The 25,122-nt window shown below is 43.8% G+C and overlaps 1 protein-coding gene across 2 annotated transcripts in view; it reads left to right on the forward strand.

Moving 5' to 3' along the window:
* Positions 1 to 25,122, forward strand: part of ACAN (aggrecan) — a 239,099-nt gene that overhangs the window by 195,608 nt on the left and 18,369 nt on the right. The window contains exons 13-16 of one of the 2 annotated variants that reach the window (XM_078683188.1): positions 2,211 to 2,324; positions 5,224 to 5,382; positions 10,162 to 10,244; positions 14,240 to 14,384. In XM_078683188.1, the coding sequence (XP_078539314.1) occupies positions 2,211 to 2,324; positions 5,224 to 5,382; positions 10,162 to 10,244; positions 14,240 to 14,384 (501 nt within the window). The remainder of the gene's footprint in view (positions 1 to 2,210; positions 2,325 to 5,223; positions 5,383 to 10,161; positions 10,245 to 14,239; positions 14,385 to 25,122) is intronic. The other variant, XM_078683189.1, reaches the window with a different exon arrangement.

Below are 25,122 nucleotides of genomic sequence, written 5' to 3' on the forward strand. Positions count from 1 at the left end.
TATTTTCCTTTGCAATATTAAAATAGGAGCCACCTGTCATATTGTCTATCTGGAAGCGATTTCCATAAATAAATGAAAAACGCAGCAGTAGCCCATATCTCAGTAGTCTATAAGCAGCAAAATATGTGGTACTCTATTGTCTTCTCAAAGCACTGAAGGCAAACCAACCAAATATGGCCATTTAGACCTCATGTAATAGCGTGGGACCAAACTAGTTTTGTGAGGTGCCTGGCATACCACTCCATTGTCCACAACAGCCCTGTCTAAGTGATGCACACGAAGTAAGCATCTAAGTACTCATAGGACAGGTGACCTATGACAGCTGGTGTTTTGTTATGGATGGGGTCCTCTCTCAGACACTAGATGCCCACTCTGGGCAGAATACAGGGCCGCAGAAGGGACAAGAGAGGTTTATGTTTGTGACACATAGATACTGTGGTCTGATTAATCAGAAATGGGCAACACCGGTTTGTGACGCTACCCATCACGTAATGGAAATCTATTCACCATTGCATTCAATCTATTAAATATTGTGAGGTCATTTGTGTTGCCTGAAATGTAGTAATTTTGCCAATCACCTCAAATAAAGGATTCAAAAGCTTAAGATATTTGACAGCTGGAGGTTACATAACTACTAAACAAATATTAGGCAAAAAGCAAACCAAACTGTTATATTATTGTCAAAAACATAGGACCAGATTCAAGGAAAGCCAAACAGTACTCCAAGACCGCTGGCTCAGTAGTCGTTCCTGGACAGTGAAAGGAACTGCTGTCACAGTGCTGGCTGAGCGCTGTCAGTTTTGATGGCAGTACATACATTTTTTCAAACGTTTTTGTTGTTCAGAATAAAACTGGCAAAATGGGTGGTTGTTTCTGAAACTCAAAAAACTAATGACCCCTTGCCCTGGAAGATTTTCCCCAGGGCATTGGTGTGATTATTATGTTTTTGTCCCTTACCGCCAGATTTCTCCTTGCAGTAATGAACAGAAAAGAAACACATTACGCCGTCTACCCTAAACAGGGTGGGCAGAGTAATGGTCTTCCTCCAACAGCCCTTACTCTGCTAGGTCGTCGGCTGAAGTTTTCGGTCAACCGAGCCAACAAGGGCTCTTTTGACCGCAAACATTAAGGTCTGCCCATCACTAAATGTGGTGGGTGGACTAAGGGTTTAACGGACGGGTATAATGTCACCCTTGTGATGCAGTATCCTGCCCGCAAAACTCTAAATCATGCCCTCAATTACAATCTAGCCAATTTAAGATGATTTTAGGAATAAACCATAAATGAGTAAAGTATTACATAAATAGGCATTGAACCAAGCACAAATAAACATATGTGTTTCTTCAAACATTTTAATGGTGTTCAGACACAATCGTAATATTGAGCTATGACAGTTGTCACCAGTCCAGCTTCTGCATTAGGTAAAGGTGGCATGAGTTTTGGAGACATGCACTGGAAAAAATAATTACATTAATCCCTTAGTGACATGATGGCTTTTTCATCTGTTACCTGGCAGTTCCGTTTTCAATTTTGATTTCCATATTTTATAGCACTATAATTACCAATAAGATCTAAAGGAATTTGAAAAACCTGTAAACCCCTAGAGGGCCATTCCCCCCTAGTAAGGGCAGAAAGTTACGATAGAACTGGAGGGTGACAGAACGAGATTTAGTAGTCAGGTATTAGGGTATACATAAACAGTCACACCCCTCTACCGGCCCCTTTAATTCAACTACACTTATAAGATGTCTACGTTCTCATCTAGTAATGATAACCAAATATAGTTAATATAAATATCTGGCAACCATTGAGTGTGATCTAGTTCATAGTTTTGAAACGCCAGGTAATGGTTAAAGGGACAATGAATAAACAAATAAAATAGGAAAAATATGCTGAGAGTATGCACCATAAATATCAACCTCTCATTCTGAACTGAACATACAGAGGTTTAAAATGGATGCCTATTGACCCTTGGCACGTGACCGTTGAAGAATACCTAAGTAATCTGGTCCAAACGACAGATTCCAGTGTCTTGGGTCGCCATCTTAAAAGCCATCACTAAGAAAAACAAGTGCCTACACTATGCATTGCAAACTCCTAGCAACAGCAGCATCAGTTCAAACTATCCTGGAACAAGTGACCACATACGTTCTCCTTTTTGTCACATTCGCTGCCAGGAGTCCTAACGGCAGACCCTTGATTTCTTGCAGACATTGATGTGTGCCTCTCAAGCCCCTGTCTGAATGGAGCTACCTGCGTTGATGGCATCGACTCTTTCACATGCTTATGCCTTCCCAGCTACGGAGGGGACCTCTGTGAGATCGGTACGAGCAACCTGGCTTGAGCTAACTTTACTAACACCTGCATCCAAACCGAGGAATGCTATGCTAGGTTCAGTGGGCTAATCCCTAACCATGACCTGGTGCTGGTGTGGTGGCAACAAACTGTTGATGTAGAATAGCATGGTTAGCATGTGTCATTCGTGCATCAATGTATTAATCATGCATTCTTAAAGATTTGTTTCTGTTTCAGCATTTCTTTTTCCACAGGAGCTAATTTGCAGCTTGCTTTTTTTCAGAAACAAGGCTTCTTCGCCAACCATATTATAGTTCAGTTTCCTTTATCGATTGTTTTTGTCCCGTGCATAAAAGGTTCAGAAATTGTTCGAGAAGAACATCCTTGCTTCTTAATAAACATTAAATCTCCTCAGTAAGTATTGACGGCCAAAGAAGTCGCAGATTGTTAGTGGGTGCTGTGAAAATGGATAAAGAGTCTTAAAACGTTCGTTCAATACTTGATAAAAATATTTTTCAGATAGATTGCAACCAGCATCATATCCTCTGCATAGGTCTGTGCCCTAGAAATATAATAAATCTCACCCTACTCAAGAGCTGTGATGGTTTAAGAATGAAATTATGATCCTCGGTTTTGACATCAGGAGATTAAAAAGGCAGAAGACAATAGTAGGCATGGTATATAAAGACAGAAATGTTTCTACAGGCATCATAAATTGGCAAAGGTAAGCTCACAAGCCAGAGCACTGTTTCAGTCTGTGAAAGATCGTACCAGACTGAATACGGGTTCCAAAAAAGTATGTCACCATTTATTTCGTAAGTATCTTTAAGTCCTGAAAGTCTGGAACATACAAAAGGCAAATCCCATCGCATCTGCTCTGAGATTCAAAATGATGAGAATCAGTTTCGAAACTCTTCCAGAGCATCCACTAAAATGCTTCATTCAATTTCCCACCCTTTCTCCAAGTGCAGAAGCAATGAGTGGCAAAAGAGATACTAAAATAATGATCACATTTAATACAATAGCCCCCACCTAAACACGGGTCATAAAATCTTCCTAAAGTATGATTTTTCTGCACATTCACCATCATGGTAATGGAACAGAAACCATAAAACTGACATCTCAGACCTAACCAGCTACCTTGCTGAAACACATTCTGTTCTCATGTTATAAACTGCTGATAGCCATTTGCATGGCCTCTGGAGCAAAATATGAAATGCTACACTGTCTTTGGCCGCCTTTCTCTGCACGAAAAGTCAGAAACTCCTCACTGAGGAGGTCATTGCCCTGGGTTCATGCAGCCTCAGGTCCATAAAACCTACCTCTCATGACAAACCTCCATCATGCAGAAATCAGGGAGAAACATTAACCACTGAAGGCAAAGATCCTAGAAAACGCCATAACTGATTTCAGACATTAACCCAGCACTGAAAATGCCATTGTTCATGGGGGTAATATAGCTGAATACTGTTGAGACAACAGTACTCATGCTTTCGTCCAACCGCATTCACCATCACAGACTCCACTATGCTTCTGTTCTGTTTGCAAAGGAATTGTGAACAACCATCTTATGCCATGTACTAGAGTGGGTTAAGACTGTCTTGCAAGTTGGGTTCAGCCATCCTGCAGACGGCCACAGCCGCTTCATTCCAGACTACTGTTGTCTCCCTGAGTCAGTTTAACAAGTAAAGGGATTCTCTGGTTGAGATAGTTGCAAAATCCAATAAACCACTGCACAAGATTCATGACAAAAAGATCTTTGGTACAACAATTAAGTAACAAGAGATTATATAAGTTAACTGCATGAAAAAATACAGATCAATACTAAACCAGATAAATCAATAAGTACAAGTATGTCATTTTAAACTCAATATGAGCAGACTGCATAGACACCTATGGAAGTAAGTACACATTCAGCCCTGTTTAAAGCACACAATGTGCTAGCTCGAATTTGTGAACAGTATTTATACCTGATTACCAGATTAGCAGCAACTGATACAGTGAGTAGATACATTATCAGAGATACCGGTTTATATAGTTATCCAACGCTCAATAATGCTTAATTTCTCATAGAAAATAGTTCAGGAAATTGAAGATCCCTATCCTAATGCTCGCTGCCATTTACATGACCAACCTGCAACTGGTGCACAAGAACTTGTGTGCCAAGTTTGGCTTCTAGTAGGCAGTTACTGATGTTCAGACATAAATTCAGATGTTTGGCTTCTGCTAACTAATTTCCATTGCCTATCGGAGCTTGGATTGTTAAACATGGCATTACAAAAAATCACTCAGTTCTAAAATCCACTGTTGGTTAATTAATACTTCTATGGTTTTTGCTAAAGAAATATGTACTAAAACAATATGCAGGTGATGAACCAGTCACCTGGATTGAGTTGAGTTTCTTAAAGTCACGTGTCAAAGCCATACAATCATAGTCTTAACAGAAAAGGCAATCATCAATTTACCTTGGGGGTGGATATCAGTCAGAGAACTAAAAAGCAAATATCTGGAATTTCCAAATCATATAGATGAAAGCTACCAAAAGAAATTATTTTTTTCAATCCTCTCGCCTTAAATTTCTTTAGGTTAGAGGAAAGCTTAAAAATCTTTTGGTGAACAGTTATATGTGCATGAGACTTGACTTTCCCCCTATCACATAAGAGGTTGCCTATGTGTGGTCAAATGTGGGAAGAACATGACTGTCATTTTTCCTTTCTTTACCACACTTCCCCGTGCCCATGGATCTATGAAATCTTCTATGCTGCTGTTGCTTCCACTTCAATGCGAATACCCATCATATTTCATTTAATAGGTTTCTGAATTCACACAGAAGACTATTAGGATCCACGTTCGACAGTCTAACTTTGGGAACCATTCAGTTACCAGTGTATGCTCTTCTATGATTCATGCTTCTCCAAATCATTTCAGATCTGAAGATATGCGAGGAAGGGTGGACCAAATTCCAGGGTAACTGCTACAAACACTTCCCAGAGAGAGAAACGTGGGTGGATGCTGAAACGATGTGTCGAAATCATCAGTCCCACTTGGCCAGCATCCACAACCCTGAAGAACAGGAGTTTGTTAACAGTAAGTGCAGCATTTATGAAGTGTTGAATATATGTGTTACAAATGTAAGAAAGGATTGACAGCACCAATGTTATTATCATAATAATTTGGGAATACATGGGAAGGAATTGATCTGTTTTCCTCTCATAGGTACAGATTTTGTATTTTTTAAGCATTGTTGTAAATTTCTTAGATTACTAATGTTACAAGAATGTGTAATGAACCATGCCGGTGGTGCACACTGAACTAGAAGGCTATCCATTCAAATGTTTATAACATTGAAAGACCAGCCCTGTTTCCACCTGCTGGCTCACCAACTATTTCCTCAATGACACAGATTGAAGGCTGAGGAGAAACAGAGACAGAGAATAGTATGCACTTTCTCATGTCACCCTTCTTTCAGACACATCACCTTCTCCACATTGTGTCAGAAATATGAAGAGCAATGGTGATCAAAACCGACATCTCATTGTAAAACTCTTTATTTTACTCCACTTGCCCAGGCCCGGACTGGCCGTTGCGGGCACCGGGCAATCCCCTGGTGCGCCGCAAGGGTGGGGGCCAGTTTTGAGCCCCAGTGGGCCGTTTTTGTTACAGGACCCCTGCAAAATCGGTCCTGTAACAAAATCGGCCGAAAACCGGCCCTGCAAAGAGTTCGGTCGCACCCCAAACAGCCCCCCTCCCCGGAGGGTGGGAGGGGGCGGCTAGCACTTTGTCAGGGCCGGTTTTTGTTCCCTGTCCGGCCCTGCACTTGCCACACACATAAGCACAGCACAGGTCCATACTAACACTAGTTAACCAGTATACTAGAGGTGACCAGCAGGTAGGAGAATGAAGGCAAGACCAAGAGTTGTTAGTTTCATATCAAACTCTTTCTCTAGCCCATAGCATGAACTGTATGTTCTACTGCTTTGAGGCCACCAAATGAACAAAACATTCTGTGGCCACTTGCTGTCTAGTGGCATAAACAGAAGTCCAGAAAGAATTAATATATTCTTTCAAATAGGGAAGAACGGTGTACAATACCGTTTTAGAAGCAATTTTACTGTTGGTAGGACAAGCATACATGTTCTAATCTTACAATAAATGTAATCTGCGAACTAAACATGTATCGATAAATCAGTGAAGTCTCTGTTGTTTCTATAATGTGTTGAATGGCTGACACAAATGAAGAGATATAATGTGAATTCAAGGCATATGCGAAGAACTCCACTGCAAGTTTCAAATTTTAACTTAATATTGCCACACATTCCTTGCCCTGTTTCAAGCCTCGCTATTGAGTTGAATACATTTTATCAATGAACAATATGCATTGCTATGCCTTCTCGGATATAAATAAAATGATAAAACATGACATTACTAACTTTTATTGGCTTAACTTCTGTTGGTTTCCTGAACACTGAACAAGACTTGTCCTTCGATTTTGTTTTGCATTTTCACGAAATGTAGGGCACTCAAATATAAGTAATAAAAATCTCGAAAAATCTTACAGAAACGATGTGGATAAAAATTAAAGTCAAGAGTTTTGATTGGTACATTTTACCGAAGTCCCAATAGCAGCAATTTTGAAACATACCTTAAAAATGTGCTGTGGTCGATATCAATTTGTAACAGGTTGTTGGATACATTTGAAATAACTGTTAGGTATCTGTGTAATTTGGGAAGAGCCACAATAAGTGAACAGGTGTAATTCGAAAAATCATATGCCATATAAAATCACACTATAAGAACTTACGACTGTGGAAGATATTCAGATTTTAAGTGCAGACTACGTTTTTGATACCACAATGCAACATTTTGCATTTCAGTTTTTACATATCTTATCAGAATCACACTAAAATCTTATTTCCGTTTTGATGGTCATTGTCCTTAGACAAAATAGTGGGCAGTTCATCAGATTACGTTCAACCGGTGCATCACATAAAACGTTCATCCCATCAGTGCTCCCAATTTCCAATTTGTTAATTGTGAGTCTTGGAGATAAAACGTTTTCTCAGCGATTATTCCCAACGCAATGACCACAACACCAAATACTCTGTACTTTTTCCAATGTAAGATACATCTATCATCATGGATACATGTAACATTAAAATGTAATCTCCAGATTATATAGCCTCTTTTCTAGAAACAGCCCCTTCAAATAAACCCAGCATAAATAAATTAAAGAAAAGAGGCATGATATGATACATGTGTGGCATAACACAAGTCCATTCACATATTGCGCATGGATCACAAAGACTACGCTGTGAGTAGACTCGACTTATCCTTGGAGTACTCCTGGCTTAATACTAATTTTCAGGAGTGAGCCATGGGTACTCTTGTCTTACGAAATTAACAAAGAAGGGAGGTAGAGTAAACGAAGTAGGATTCTTACTCCACAAGCTAACATGTATAAACAAAAGGAATCCTACCAGAGGGGATGGGTTTCCCAAGAGATATGGGAGCACTCAGTGTTTGTTAAAATACCCCTCACACACCAAAAGGCCCCTTGGTGTCATGCTTCATCATCGGGGTCTTCGCACCCCTCTATCGGGATGCGGCGTGCTACGACCTACGACTACGCGGGAGCACTGATAAATGGCTATGTGTGGTGTGTGTGGTGCACGTGATAAAGCAAATAATGTGAGTGGTGGTAGATAGTGACTGGTTAAAAAGTACCTGGCTCGTAGGTGAAAGGAAAAAAAATGTTTATTCAAGACCTCGGGCTGGCACTATTAAAAGAAGTGAAGTGCGAGGTAACCTCTGTCGTGATAATGGACAGTACCTCATGTGTGCGTCGACATGTTTCGGAGCAAACGCTCCTTCTTCAGGACGGGAGCACAACTTCCCCACCTTACTCACGTTTTACTAATCAGTAACTCAAAAATTAATGTTAGTTAACAAAAAGTGATAATTCTTAAGTGATAAAAAGGCTATAATGTGCCTACAGCGGTTTTTGGATCAGGATACATGCAATTGCATGACCTGAAAAAGAAAAAACAAAAACAAAAATGAAAATGGTCTCCCAAGTTGTGGGTAGTTCTACAGGTGCAATCACCTGGAACAAACCATATAGCACAGTTTGCCCTGTAAAAGAAAAGACTTACAAAACATACACTACATGAAACACACAAGATTGTCTGAATAAAATATCAGGGAAATGTAGGTCATACTTAATAGATATGGTTTGCTTGCTTCATGAGCTCACACTGGCGTCAGGGGGTTAATTTGCTATTTTGCGCGGCTGAGTAGCATCTCCCAGCGGAGCATGCGCACCTTCATCATGACAAACGGAGCATGCGCTAAGCTGACATGCTAAGCGGCAGCGCCGGTTGAGGAACGCTTCCTGTTTTCCGGATGCAATGATCGTGATCAGGTGTGTGGGACCAAATAACCGGTAACTAAGCTGGCGGAAAACCCATATTTGGTCAGTATGTTACATCTGCCTAATTGGTCACATTGGCTAATCTAATTGGGATACCATGGTATAAATACCACCCACAGCTAGCTTGCACTACCATTCGAGCGGTGCTGCGTGTGGGGTAGATGGTGAACACTCGTCCCCGGTCTGTGAGTATATAACTTGAATTCTGGCAATACTCTTCCATCACAAGTGAGTAAGAACTGATTATCAACTCCTCTGTTCATCTTTCATTTTACTCCTTGTATCTCTCCACTTAGATTGCTCAAAATAGCAACTTGGGAGACCATTTTCATTTTTGTTTTTGTTTTTTCTTTTTCAGGTCATGCAATTGCATGTATCCTGAGCCAAAAACCGCTGTAGGCACATTATAGCCTTTTTATCACTTAAGAATTATCACTTTTTGTTAACTAACATTAATTTTTGAGTTACTGATTAGTAAAACGTGAGTAAGGTGGGGAAGTTGTGCTCCCGTCCTGAAGAAGGAGCGTTTGCTCCGAAACATGTCGACGCACACATGAGGTACTGTCCATTATCACGACAGAGGTTACCTCGCACTTCACTTAATTTAATAGTGCCAGCCCGAGGTCTTGAATAAAAAAAAAAAATCCTTTCACCTACGAGCCAGGTACTTTTTAACCAGTCACTATCTACCACCACTCACATTATTTGCTTTATCACGTGCACCACACACACCACACATAGCCATTTATCAGTGCTCCCGCGTAGTCGTAGGTCGTAGCACGCCGCATCCCGATAGAGGGGTGCGAAGACCCCGATGATGAAGCATGATACCAAGGGGCCTTTTGGTGTGTGAGGGGTATTTTAACAAACACTGAGTGCTCCCATATCTCTTGGGAAACCCATCCCCTCTGGTAGGATTCCTTTTGTTTACTCTTGTCTTACTCCATGTACTCAGGAGTGAACCGCGAGTACTCCAATAGTATGTCACACCTACTCATGGCAAATTAGTTCTAAATCAGGCCCAAAAGCTGGATTCTGGATATTTAGAGATTAATACACCCAGGTACAGGTACTGGTGGATAAAATATCTCTCTTAGATGACCTGCTCTGGACACCTGTATTCAACATTATTTGTTGGGAAAACCTTTAACTTACAAAATAGTACCTGAGCAAAAAGAAAAGCAGACTATCTAGCATATGGCTTTGTTTGAGCAAGCTAAAATGCAGAGTCTTTCACGGTGGATGTTTTAGCTAGTGCACAAAGGAGAATTCTGATCAAATGCCAGCCAAGTCTTTAGGAGGATGAGCTATGTCCAAGGTTTGTTTGGCTGTTGATGGAGACGGATGGGTTCAATTGATAGCGCATTGAACTGGATCAGTGGACAGCTGGCACTACCAGTATTTTGTGAATAATCTTTTCCTGTCTCTCCACATAGACAATGCACAAGATTATCAATGGATTGGACTCAACGACAAGGCAATCCAGCATGATTTCCGCTGGTCCGACGGGCTTCCTCTGGTAAGAACTTTTCAGAAGTGAAGAGAGAGATTGCTTGCTCGTGCGATGCATAGCTTCTTTCAAGTCAATAATCTGTGGACAATCTACTAATAAAATTTGTAGCATTTAGTAGAAATGTAGCTTGATAAACATGTGACAGGTGGAGCAGGACGTTGTGGACTTAGGGGAAGAACTGAACTTTGGGTAAAACATTTATTAGTTTAGGGTTAACTTTTTTTATTAGATATTAAAGCTTTACACATACCTCACGTCTACCTCCTAGGACCTGCGGAGTTTGTATAAAGTGCATATCAACAACATTTCATAGTAAGGTTTCACGTGCCCTCCAGCAGCACTCATGCTATGGGCTATCAAGTTAGCAAAAAAAACAACCTAACCTAACCCATCCCAACCATCCCCGTCCACCTCCCCAGAACTCTTACAAATTCTATTAATATACTCCAGGACACATATGATAATGCTGCCACTCCGAATTCTACCTAACATTTGTTCCTCTAACCCAATATAGAGAGTTGGGTGCAGATGAGGATGAAATATGTTAAACTTTGAGGAACTGAGGACACAAGGAGGCATATATACAAGGCCACTGCACCACCGAGCATCACTTTTTTTGATGCGTCAGTAGTGCACAATGATGAACCATATTTACAAGGTCAAGCACAGCCACCCAGCATGGCTTTGTAAATATAGCCCTCTTTCACGCATTACTCTGCGTGAAAGGGACATTTCATGGGTGTTGCTGAGGGTGGTCCCACGCAACACCCATGGATTCTGACGAATTTCCAGATTTACATGGTTTTGTTAAACTGAGAATATGCCAGATCCTAACTCCTCCCCACGGGAGGCATTAAAGTGACGCAACAAGGAGAAATACCTTTATTTCTTCTTGTTTTTTGCTCTTTCTATGAGTGCTGCATTGTACATCATTCATAGAAGGAGGCAAATGCCATCAATGGGCACCTTCCTGCACAAAAACAATCATCCCTGCACCCCAGGCACCTTTGCACCACGGTGCGAGGGTGCCTGCATTAGTGCTTGGCAGCTAATTATGCACCAGCGCAGTGGAAAGCACTGGGATGTGTCATATTGCTGCAAATAACGGCGCATCCCTGCACTGTACCAATGGCAGGGCACGGTGCAGCAAGATGGCTTGCAGCGCTGCACTGCGTAAATATGCCCCGAGACTTATATAAATTCTGTTGCTAACTGATAGCCAGGATTACCACAATGTTGCAAAACTGCCGCTTCTGCCTCCCAGTGCCAATGAAAACCTTCAATCTTTTGAGAAGTAACCACAGTGTGATAACAGCTAGAGCGTAAAATCTCGTACTCACTGCTGCCTGGTGTCATAATCAATTTTGTGAGTTAGGAGCAAGTAACTGCTGGAAGACGAAAACCATTTAGATTTTCTTGAAATAAAAAGAGAGTATTTTTTATATGAGTACGTATTTAAGTTTTAAGAAGCTCTTGCAACTTAAACGGAACAAACATATTGTTCAAACAATCTTCTATTTATATTTGCAGCAATATGATCCCAAGATCCAAATCTTAGAAGCAAATGTTGCATCTATTTGGCAAACAGAATCCTCTTATCTCGCAGTCACAGAATATATTAAAACTGTGTACGTTTTCAAAAAGAGCATGAGCTGGCAGGTCTACACGCTCCCAATACTGGACTGCACACATAACCATCATCAAAATTCACCAGCCAATGGTGAAATATATATTTGCACAGTGTTTTGAAATGAAAAACAAGTTACATGTCTGCCGAACCTCAGAAAAAAATGAAATTAAAATATGTATTATTGTGTCGCTTCTCTACTGCCATACTAATTGATAAGGAAATGTAAAAAATACCAGTTAGGGTAATTAATCCCATGCTAATTGCGATGTTCCATGCCCAGGGAGCCAGCTTGCAATCTCTTATATTTCGTTTTAACCTAGTGCGGGGAAATGGGGCAGAGAAGAATTTCAAAAACCACAGGAAGCACCTGGTGCATTTTAGCGGAATTACTCCCAATGCAATGAATGATCAAAATTTCAAGGCAATGCGATATTATGGAAGGGGTGTCAAAGGCCTTTCCGTAATACCAGATTGCTGTTGCAATGGTGCATTTGGTGTGACAGGCAGCGCTCGCTGGCTACGTCCCCTGCAAAAGATCGCTTACTCCATGCATATTGTCACCCGTGCCATTACGAGAAATACATAACAGAAGCAGTGGCGGCTCGTAGTGGGAGTGCTATGGGGCGGTATACCGGGGAGGGCCAGGGTGGTTGAGTGGTGGAGTCGGACATACGACATCCACGAGTAAAGTAAGTAAATAAATAAATAAGACCACTAACCTTGTGCTCGCTGCATCGCCAACTCAGTGATACAGTGAGCGCAAGGTCAATAGTTTTATTTATTTATTTACTTACTTTACTCTTGGACGTCGTATGTCCGACTCCACTACAGCCCCACCCTGCCCCTCCCCTGCTCCACCGCCCGCAGCACTACCACTGGGAACCGCCACTGAACAGAAGCACGGAGATATCAAACTTTGGCTCCTACCCAAGTGGTCTAAAAATAGTAATCCATGGTACTTGGTGGTGAGTCGTGAGGGTCCCAAGGAGACTAGTTGAAAGACCAGGTTAGAAGAAGTGACGTATGGCCTCCACTGAAGCTTACAAGTGCCACCGTTGCACCAACTCAGAGCAGTGAGCGGGATTATGGGTTGATGACGCATCACCACACATATGACTAAACCCACAGAAAAACAGTGTAAAATGGAATAAGGGATTATTATGCAGAGCTCGGAGTAGCAAGAACTCTCCCTGGCTGGAAGTTCGAAAGTGAAAATCTTCATTAGGTAGGAGACAAGGTTTCTATAGGGCAGCATTTGTTGCATCCAAGAAAGTTCACACATCTCCGTGAGTTTAGAAGATGGTTTTAACACACATCGGTTCAACCCATTTGCCCAATACGAACCTTATGCAAATGATGTCTTCCCCTCGTCAGATTCAACTGAGTTGGTCACCTACCTGCTAATTGCACAATTATTTTTCAAGGATGTTTTCAACTTAATGATCCATGCATCAATTCCTAAGTCAGTTTTTGTTACTTATCCCCCTCTTATGTTAATGTATCCTTGCATCTAAATCATTTTAGATACAGCACCTTGGTCTTAGTTTCCCAAAATAAATATTTTACATAAAAATTAAATTATATATGAAATGTCATAAACATATAAAATGTTACTCATGGCATGTTTGGAACCGGATAGTGCGCCACATGTACAGTACCATGTATAAACCCCCATAATGCATAGTGAATATGACATTTCGCTTTGGGAGAAGATGATACAAAATATTGTAGACACAAAATATTTTGTCCAAAATCAACTATTATTCCTGTAAGAAGCTATTGGCCTGATTTAGGGTTTGACGGACAGTATTCAGTCAATCAGGATGGTAGAGGATATTACCTTCACCACCATAATGGAGTACTATCTGTAAAATGCAGAGTTGACAGCCCAGCAGTCATCTCTGTACATAGATAGGAACTACCATCATGGTTGTTCCTTTCAGTGTACAAAATGCTTGGTGGACGGCCACCGCCAGTTTTGGCTGCCATTCGCCAACTTTTTCAGAGGTTTTTTTGTAGAAACAAACTTCCAAAGCAGGAGTGTTTTTTTCTGTCAATCAATGCCAGTTTTTTCTTGGCAGTGGCAGGCCAAATGTTTGTTTTAGAAAGGTTTCTTCACCATCTACACTTAGGCAGCATTCCATAAAATCGTGGTGAGTAAAATGTTGTTAATAGATCTTGCAGATTTTTTCACCTTAGAAAATAAAGATTTAAGCATCGAGGTCAGATTGCATGAATCCGATCCAGGGCTGACCATAAGCATTATTTATTAGCTACTGACACAGTGGTTAAACATCACCATTGAGTAATATTTGTCCCGCTGGCTGAGGTTTCTTCCCATGCTTATTTCAATGTTTGTTCTTATTTGAAGCAATATGAGAACTGGAGGCCAAACCAGCCAGATAACTTCTTTGCTCACGGAGAAGATTGTGTTGTGATGATCTGGCACGAGCGTGGAGAGTGGAATGATGTCCCATGTAACTACCACTTGCCATTCACTTGCAAGAAAGGAACAGGTAAGACACCAGCATGCAACCTGGGACCTGATGCACGGCTGCAGTGGCCACTGTTCTAATGGGCACATCATCTTTCCATATCATCCAGATTTCAAAAGGAGTCTAGAAGATACATGATTTGGTACCATGTAAGGAACAATGCATGTCAGGGTGCACTGGTAGGGCAACAGTAAAGAAAACCTATAAAGTCCACCGGTCATGTTTTGAGCAAATAAAAATAATGTTGGTTAAACCCCAAAATATCAGTTGACCAGGACCAGTTCAATGTGTTTTGCTGACTAAGTCAAAGTGGCATATGGCTAACCAGCCTCTCAGCATACTGCATACTGACATGTTCTGTAGGTTGAAACTATCTGGAAGCATCTGATGGTGCTACCCTAGGCACCTGTTTGTGAATTTTAGCTGCAGGCAGATTCTTCCATAGACTCACATGTATCTTTCTACACATCAATGCTGTTTTTTTTGTATTTGCAAACATTGTTGGACACCAATTCCCCAGGGCCTGCAAAACTCACAGGCTGATAAGCAATCCTTGTAAGAAATATTGCCACTCTCCCTGGAAATGCAGACACCAGATACTAGCTACTAGTAAGTGCAGAAACTAGAGAATGCTGAAATGAAAAGCCATCATTCTCCTATTTAGTCTTTAACTTTCAGGGAGCAGTACACAGTCAAGGCAGGCATTTGGAGGTTGGTATGGGGTACACAGTCTACTTTAGGCAGTGCAGATATTACACTGAACAAATACATTGCCCGTGAAGTGTTATTTCTTTCATTCAAAGAAATGCAATGTTTATTAATATTACGCAAACATGCTCTTAACTTCAAGAAGTCTTAGGGTCCTCAGGTTTCCCATAGAAAACCATTATTGCATTTATTCAAGAATTAAGCTGGTAATAAGCCAAGTCAAAGTATGTTTTTATCTACGGCACTGATGTGTACATATCCTACTCTTTCAAGGTCTCTTTCAAGTTCGTTGATGAGTTCAAGGGCACTGCGAGATAGTCCCATCAGTCAGTGCAGAGGCAGGAGAGCTGTAGTTGGTGGTGTGCTGTTTCATGGTGAGCAACGCAGGCTGATTGATGTTGGGTCAGCCTTTGCAAGTGTGAGCACTCTCCTTCATGCTGTAGGAGGAGTAAGGGTTGGCAGAACTTGCTACATACAAACTCATAAAAATATACATAAAAACTCCAGGGGATTCTGCGGATGTTTGGCAAGTGGGTGGGATCACCACTTTACGCTGAATTTTAGTGGCAAGAGCTAATTCCGTACTGCAAAGTGAATGGCACCACATGGCGCACCAGAGGGCATTGCTTCTTTGCTGCTTCTCAAGTAGATTTTATACTCGAGCGGCTGCTTTCTCACCATGAACGGTTCCAACTGTCCACAACCGCCCGTGTCGAGAACATCTAATCGTGTGCCATCCCAGCACCCGAAAACTGCAAGGGAGTGCCAATTCTCACTTGCGCTCGGCAACTTAACAATGGCGAGCCACATACGAGACAAATCGCCACCACACAGCGGTTTTGCAGAGTTTTGCTGGAGTATAACATGGAGTGGACAAAACTCTGCAAACTCCGCAGGTGGAGAAGAATTTATCGCCCACCCCTATTGAGGGGGCAGTGATAGCTGATAGTGGTTGCAGAGTGCAGCTGGAGTCTTGTGGACTCAGTGATGGCCACATGACTGCAAGGGGACACAGCGTCTTTTTTGTGGCGTGTGGACATCACATCTGGGTTTCTGGCTCTCATTTATAGCTCAGGCTGGGATACAGTGTGCTCGCAGTGTTGACAGGACACCTTCCAAGGTGACACTAGCATTGTCACACATGGCCCTCAGATCTCTAGGGTGAAAAGGCTCACAACAGTGTTGAGCCACCTCCCAGTGTTCATCTCACAGGGGCACATATCAACTGAACACCTGTGGGTTGTAGGGGCTTACAACATGGCCAACTCACAGGGTGCCTCCACAGGGTCACAAATCAACGTCACATTTACAAAGTGCAGGGTCTCGCAATGGTGATGGAACCCCTCCTAGAGTGTTCTCACATGGTCTCATATAAGTACCCTTCCTGCAGTATGCCATAGAGTGGAGTGCTAGTGTGCTCAGCTATGGGTCAGACTGGCTTCAACCGTCATATCCGGAGCCGGGCTGAGCATCTGATGATGCAAGGCATACAAGGCAGTCTACCTCTTTCTCACCAGGGCTGGGCCACATAGGTCTTCTCTTCAGTCCTAGGAATTTACTCCCAACTTTTAAAGAAAGTCAGCCATGGATTCTTTCTCTGGCACCCCAAATCTATAGGGTGAATCCTTTCATGCAGAGTTCATTTCTTGTATGAGCTAGCCAATCATAATCACAGATGTGGTACCAACATATCATAGTCAGAATGTGTGTCATGCACTCTTTATAAAAAACATTGCCCCATTGGAGTCAATAATAGACACTGTATACCCAACGGACAATCTTCTTTAGAAGTGATATTTAGAACACAGTATTTTTTCTGGTGATAGTTAAGTATACAATATTTTGACATACAACTTCACAGGAACCATTTGGTGGGGAACTGTTCCCTTGCCTCTCGTGTATTGCAGTTAGACAGTTCCTGCCTTCAGCACACTTTATAGGATGTGGAGGTAGGGCAATAACCAAGTCTTTTCTATGAAGTGCACACCAACTAACCAAGCCACCAGGTCAAAGTCTCTGTTCAAAGGTTGCTCTTTTTAGGTCACATTTTGACCAGCTGCACCAAGTTTCAGAGAACAAAGAGGGAATTGAATACATCAGTCTCTAACTTTACGGCTTCAATCACACTCAGTAGGCACCGCTATCCGCCTGTCATGCATCCATACTCTCAAATACACACACAGCATATGCCCAGGGAACATGAGGGGCTGATTCTACATGAATTTGTGAGAGACAGTAGGCAATCCCTTCAATAAGGTCCAGCTATAAAGAACCTGATTCCCACTACTAGAATCTATTCCTACTAACCTATTGTAGTGGCATTGCCCGGGTATGAGAACAGTAGTTCACAAGCTTAAAGGAGCGACACTCTGATTGGTCCCTCAAACCCTAACTGGGGTCTACCTCTCTCAGAGAGGGCAACACGCCATAATCACAAACAGCCTGGTGACATATGTCTCTGCACCAGAAAATACACCAGATCTGTCAAGACGTTAAAAAGTGCTGGTAGTCACATGAACTCTGTGCAACAGACTTTAGACCTTACTACTGTGAGTAACTGGATTTTGGTAAACGCATGCTACTATGAGAATAATAAAATCACAAGGTCTTACTCATTTTAAGCTTATGCTACGTTGTGTTAAGCTATTGTGTTGTGTACTGTTATGTGCATTTTGCACAATATTGTTTCCACTTCCCAGCAGAGTGTTGAATGCTTGTGAATGTGACCAGCTTACAAATGGATTCACTGTGGAGTTATTAGCACAAAGCGATACAAAAGGGGATGATGGACGGAGCGTTTGAACAAATCAAACACTCACCCCCAGTCAACTGATCTGGGTTTAATCCATCACCATTCTTTAGTTCACTCAGCCACCCCAGTTCAGACATGGCTATATGCAAATCAGTCTGACCCTGTGCCTTATGGGAACAGTCCAGCCCGAACTGCCAAGCCATGTCTTCCCTGGACCGGAAACAAGCATCCTGGGACCGGTTTCGGATTCATAATCCTCATCAGCCAGGCTATCTTGAATCCAGTGGCCAAGTGAACAAGGGACTCACGTCTGAGCGTACCCTGCCACACTTAGGGCGAACAAAGCGATACAAAAGGGGATGATGGACGGAGCGTTTGAACAAATCAAACACTCACCCCCAGTCAACTGATCTGGGTTTAATCCATCACCATTCTTTAGTTCACTCAGCCACCCCAGTTCAGACATGGCTATATGCAAATCAGTCTGACCCTGTGCCTTATGGGAACAGTCCAGCCCGAACTGCCAAGCCATGTCTTCCCTGGACCGGAAACAAGCATCCTGGGACCGGTTTCGATTCATAATCCTCATCAGCCAGGCTATCTTGAATCCAGTGGCCAAGTGAACAAGGGACTCACGTCTGAGCGTACCCTGCCACACTTAGGGCGAACAAAGCGATACAAAAGGGGATGATGGACGGAGCGTTTGAACAAATCAAACACTCACCCCCAGTCAACTGATCTGGGTTTAATCCATCACCATTCTTTAGTTCACTCAGCCACCCCAGTTCAGACATGGCTATATGCAAATCAGTCTGACCCTGTGCCTTATGGGAACAGTCCAGCCCGAACTGCCAAGCCATGTCTTCCCTGGACCGGAAACAAGCATCGGAGTTATTAGCACGACATCAATGGACCAGCAAAGACATGGAAGATACCTTCCAGCTGGCGAAGAGAGTTGGGAACTTCATAACAATCTTGCTCACCAGAAACAAATTCCTCCTTTCCAACTGCTGTCATTGGCATATCTTAATCTACTAGTATGTGTTAACATGCTCCCATTCATTGAGGGTTCCAGGAACCTATTTTGAGGTAGCCTGACACCCTGAAATTCAGTGTGTCTCCCCACTGTGCCCTGCACCCTGCTGGCACATGAGCTCGAACACAGCTTGTTCACAACAAAGCTACTCTTTCCTCTTTTGTACATTTCAATCGAATATATTTTCCCAAAGAAACGTCTTTTAAAAAGTGTTGCTAAGTTTCCTACCTGGAAAAGAACAGGTCTCAGAAAGTTTATATCCGGATCAGTAAATGTCTCCGAAGATTGTAACTATGGGACAATTACACGTAATTGCAAGTGCTTTGTTTTCTCTTGTTTTTCTTAAATTCATTAGCAGAGCCATGTTCTGTTAAGGTCTCAGAATCGTTGTCATTTTCACCAGGGCCAGCGCTAGGCATGGGCAGCGTGGGCAGCTGCCCAGGGCCTCACACTCAGCCCACCAGCAAGGGGCCCCGCACCGATGCGTGTCCTGTTGTTTCCCTGCCTAAACACTAAAAGAAAGATGTCTCCTCACAATTAGTGTCCATGGGAGGGGTCCCCTCCCCGGGCCTCTCAGGGATGGTGTCTGGAGGCCTAGGGGAGCGAGGCACCTCTTCTTGTCCCAATTGAAAAGAGACTATTCAGAGACAATGCGGGAGGCACATTGTCCAGCATTTTATTGCCCCCACAGTTTTAACTTTTAGTCCACGAGCAATTCTAATACTAATTGCTTGTGGGCTGAAAGTTAATACTATGAGTGCGCTAAAATGCTGGACAATGGGCTTCCCACAGTGTCTCGGAATGATCTCCTTGCAAGGGGTCACCTATGTAAATTAGAGGGGCCTCGCACAGTTCCTTTTGGCCCAGGGCCTCGCAAATCCTAGAACCGGCCCTGATTTTCACCTCCTGTTCCAGTTTACTTTGAAAAGTCAACAAAGGCCAGAGAAGATATACGCGTAGTCATCATTATGTGATAGTTCAATGGCTTAGCTCTGGCCAAATTCACTTGCCACATATTGTGATGAGAAAGAGTGGCAAAAACAACTTTCCAAAACTGCAATACATGTTGGTCAGTTGTTCCTGAGTATGATGCACTCTCCTTTGCAGCCTGAGGCCATAGAACACGCCCTGGGGGCGCAACAGACATGTGTTACAACATTCTCCACCTCAGAGCGCTTTCATGTAACAGAAGGAGCCGCTTTCGCTTGAGCAGCCCATTCTGTAATAGCAATCACGCAAGTGCTGCATGTGCACTGGTGTGATGTCAAGGGAGTGTGCCACAATTAGCATATGGGCATAGTCCCATGCAAATGTGGAAACGTTTTGCCTCTGCACCTGTGTAGTATTACAGATGCAAGCGCACAGGCAAAAGATCTGTCAGTTAGACAATGACTGTGCACCATATTGAGATGGTACACAGTCAGTGCCCCCGCACCTCAGGGTCCCCCTTCAAAGGGTGTAAACAAGTGTCTATGCACTCCAGACATCCCCTTACAGGCAGGTACAGTCACTCATTACATGGGTCTGTCGGGGAATCTCTGACCCTCTATCAAACGCAGTTCACATTGCAACCTGCACAGTGAAAGATGGACCAGTGTATTTAAACAGCTAATCGCCCTTCATTGACGTGCTGCCACTGGGGAAGGCGCAACTTGTTGGCTGCATGGGAACACTACTTTCATTGTGATAGGGCGCACTGACCCAGCCTGCGCCTGGTGCATCTAGTAAAATATGTTTCAGGCCAAAGCCCACAGCAGTGCATCTTAGAGAATACGGGTCCTGGTTTGCAATCCACCATCTGCCCACATAACAATGTGCATGACTGCCAACCACTAAATATGCAATTTAGCAAGAAAGCAGTGAGGCAGTGGCATTTGATGCCAAGCTGCAGTACAAAAACAACGGCCAACAGAGGTAAATGCATAACCCCTTCGTATATCTCCTCCTTTCTCATGCACCTCTGGCAGAAGCTTTGCAAGGTTTCATATGACTGAAAATTAAATATTTGGATGGGTTACTGTCTGGGCAATGATACGTAGCACACGTCTCAATTAAATATATTGCAAATGTGGGCCCACTTACAATGAATCTTTTGAAATATTAAAAGCTGATTTGCGTCCCTATCCAGATGGTCGCCAATGCCTGCAAGTTATTTTTAGGCAGATGCTGCTGAAGAAAGCAAATCTTGTCATATCTATTCCCTTTGTTCTGTGAGGGTGTAAAGCGATCTGATGGCTGTGAGTGAATAATGGGTGCTGTATAATGCATCACGTTAGTCTCCATTTCCTCACAAACAGTTCGCAGTGCTACAGGAACACGTACAACAGCATCAACATGTGCTGTCGTAAAAGCCCTTAAGTGCAGTCTCAATGCTGTGGTTATCCTTCACTCTCCTAGTTTACTGCACCCAATGTCAAAATTGGAACCTGAGACTTAATAGCTAAGTAAGCATAGAGGACCAACATACTTCTATCTTCCACTGAGATTGATAGTACTGTTAAGTAGTGGCGGCTCTCCCTTATAGGCTCCAGGGCCACAACTTTCCTGTTTTGTGGACAGTTCTTATTATACCAACAGTGAACCATAACCTATTATTTACTCTTGGTATAATACAAAAATCCCATGCAGCAACATCCTGAGACATTCAGTGACACTGATGACTGATATAGGTACACAAAGGCGCCTGCACCAGTAATGATAGAGATTATCCAGGACTGGTGAAATCCCAGTCTTGGCTTCAGGGATCTGGCACACCTCAGTGTCTCCCCCATCTGTGATGTGCTTAAGCGTCACAGCTAAAGGTAGCCTTGGGCTCAAAAAGCTTACGCCCTGCTGTTGCTGTGACTACGGAAAGGAGGCTCGTCGTGAGCGCACCAGTGTCAAATCACTGAAACTGACAGGAATCGTGTGACCACTGCGGAGGAACGAGTCACGGCTTGTGCTTAAACATGGGCGTAAAATCCGTTCCGCTCGCGGAATTCGCACATTTTTGACAAATTCGTATTCCGCGAATCGCGCGAATTTGTCAAAAAATTCGCAATTCGCAGGTTTGCAGATTTTTTTGCTTGGTCGCGAGACTTTTTGTCTGCGAGCATGCAAAAACGGACGCGAACACGCAATTGCACAACGTGAGCAGGCAACTAGCCCATGTACGACCACATGGGTAACCTCGCGGTAGCCGCCCTGAAAAAATCCCTCAAACACGCAAAAAGCCCCGCGAACATGCAAAATAAAAGAAATTCGCTAATTTGCGGATTTCGCAGACCGCGAATTCGCTTTCACGCGAATTCACGGACCACGAATTTGCAAATTTTGCCCATATTTATGTGCTGCTCTCACACACCCTCTAGCGGTCTTCGGCTGCCACTGCGTCCTCAGACTTACCAAGTGCCACAAAAGGAGCGATGAGGGAGGCTCCTGCGACACTGCAACACCGTAAGATAAGTCCAATTAGACAACAGACTGCAACGGCGAAAGTCGCATTAAAAATCAGACATAATGAGGCAATAAACAAACAATAAACTATAAGAAGAGAATAACAAGGAACGCATGACTTAACTGCCGGAGAGCAGGAAAGAAAGAGGAAGTATCCCAGAAGCCCAGCGCCTTTCAGGGAGTTTGGGACTGCCGAATGGTTCACCTTCACTGTTGACCTTTCCCTGGTTCTCATGGGAAAAATAGTTTTTATGTTGAAGTTAAATACTGCAGGAGTTTCTGGAAATGAAGAAATTAGAGCCTAATCCTCACCTCCGGTCCTGCCATTGTAATGCTTTTTTTCTCCCAATTTTTGCTTTTTCCATGTGTGCTGCCTTGTGCAGCACATATGGAAAAAGCAAAATGCCTTAGATTGTTTATGTTCAGGAAAGTGACCCTTCCTGCCCATAAACAATCATTAAAAAATGACATTTTGTAACTTTCATGTGTGCTGCATTAAGTAGCACACATAGGTGTAACAAAATGGAATTTCAAGATTGTTTATGTGCAGGAAGGGGGACCTTCCTGTACATAAACGATCCTCCCCTTCATGCAAAAACTCTTGCACTAAGGTGCAAGGGAAAAAGCCTTAATAAAGTTTGAGAAACGTCTGACCTGAACAACGAATCCCAAACAAAGACCAATATCTTAACCACGACACACTTAACTACGACTTACACGAACAACCTCTTTCCTAAACCACGAAGAAAACAACCTTCTGACTGGCCACTAGATGGCACTATTGTATTAACAATGACAAGCCTTTCCAGACTGGGTCCCGCTCCTGGCAGATGAGGCTTTTGTTGCTTTGATTACTGGGTAATCCCCATTACTCTTAGTCCTACTCGTCCTCGACCCAGTCATCACATATGAGGTATTCCACACGACAGGAAACAAAACAGGAAACGCTTTCTGACTCCACCCACCCTCCTGTCAGGTGCTATAATACACCTCACCACCAGAAGCAAATCCTGAAGTACCAAGCACCAAAGGCCTGGAAAGGGAGGGCGGGCGGGATGTATGACTGGGTCGAGGACGAGTAGGACTAAGAGTAATGGGGATTACCCCCAGTAATCAAAGCATTACCTCTACGTCCCTCGTCCTCGACCCAGTCATCACATATGAGGCATACCAAAGCAACCCCACAAAGGCCTTTGGCACACCACAAACAAAACAGAGCAGACACCAAGGAGTGCAGCAAGACAGACCTTTATTAACAAAAAGGCAACAAATAAATCATACAGGGGGGGAAAACCCCACAGCTCGCAACACACCAGAACCAAAATTAGGGCGGCCAGACAGAGCACAATTCAAGCGACGCCCAGGTCCCCGCCCTACAAATCTCCTCAAGGGGAACACCATGGAAAGCGGCCCAAGAAGCAGACACACCCCTGGAGGACCTCGCCTGAACCCCAGATGGACAAGGCAAACCAGAGCCCAGGTAAGCCAAAGAGATCACAGCCTTGATCCAGCGACCCAAAGTAAGACAGGAGGCAGCCTTACCTCTACCAGCCAAACCAAAGGTCACAAAGAGGGAGTCAGAAGACCGAAACCCAGCAGAACAGGCCACATAGACAGACAGGGCCCGCCGAACATCCAAAGAATGGAGCAAGACATCAGAAGGAGAGGAAGGAGAAGGACAGAGAGAAGGAAGAATGAACTCCTGGGAGGAATGGAAACGGGAACGAATTTTCGGCAAAAACCCAGGGTCCAAAGAAAGGACCACCGCATCGTCCAGAAACCGCAAAAAGGGGGGAGAACAGCGCAACGCCGTAAGCTCCCCCAACCTCCGAGCAGAAGTAACCGCCACCATAAAGGCAACCTTGAAAGACAGAAATTTCAACTCCACAGACTCCAAGGGCTCAAAGGGAGGGGATTGTAAGGCACTCAAAACCAAAGACAGATCCCAAGGACGAACCGGAGAGCGGACAGAAGGAGCAGAAAGAGAGAAACTCCGAAACAGACAGTAAACCAACAACCCGTCCGAAGGCAGAAGAGAAGCCGGATCCCTAAAGGCCCGGATAGCAGCCCACTGACCCTTCAAAGTGGACAGCGCATAACTCCTCTGAAAGCCCTCCAAAAAAAACTGCAGAACAGAGGAAACAGCACAGGAGGCAGGAGACAGGCCCAGGGCAACACACCAAGAAGAAAAAGAAGCCCAGTGCTTGGAATAGGAGGACAGAGTCGACTTCCTACAAGAAGCCTGCATCACAGTGATGAGGTGATCCGGCAGACCCCGTACGCCAAGAGACAGCTGTTCAACCTCCAGACCGCCAAGGTGAGAGGAACCAACAGGGAGGGAGACGGGGAACTCAGAGGATATGGGTAGCGGGGCAGGATCCACGGAGGGCCCGCCGCCAGACCCAGCAGCAGAGGAAACCATGAGCGGCGAGGCCAGTAAGGGAGAACAGCCACCACCTGAGCCCCCACCCGCTGAACCTTCAACAAGAAGGCAGGGATCAGAGGGAAGGGGGGAAACGCATAGAGTAACCAAGGGGGCCAAAGGACAGACAAGGCATCCACCCCCAAGCCCCCAACTCCGGAGCCCTGGAGCAGAACAGGGGAAGCAGGGCATCGGTCCGTGAGGCAAACAGGTCCAGCACCGGAGTCCCGAATCTCCGGCAGAGCAACCGGAAAATCCGTGGGGCCAGACACAGGGAGAGAGAGGACGGGAACCTCCGACTCAAGGAATCTGCAACCACGTTGTCCACACCCCGAATGTGCAAAGCAGAGAGGGCCACCAGATGACGCTCGGCCCAACTCGCAATCGCACACGCCACCAAGTTCAG

Source organism: Lissotriton helveticus, chromosome 3_1 (assembly GCF_964261635.1).
Source record: "Lissotriton helveticus chromosome 3_1, aLisHel1.1, whole genome shotgun sequence".
NCBI lineage: Eukaryota > Metazoa > Chordata > Amphibia > Caudata > Salamandridae > Lissotriton > Lissotriton helveticus.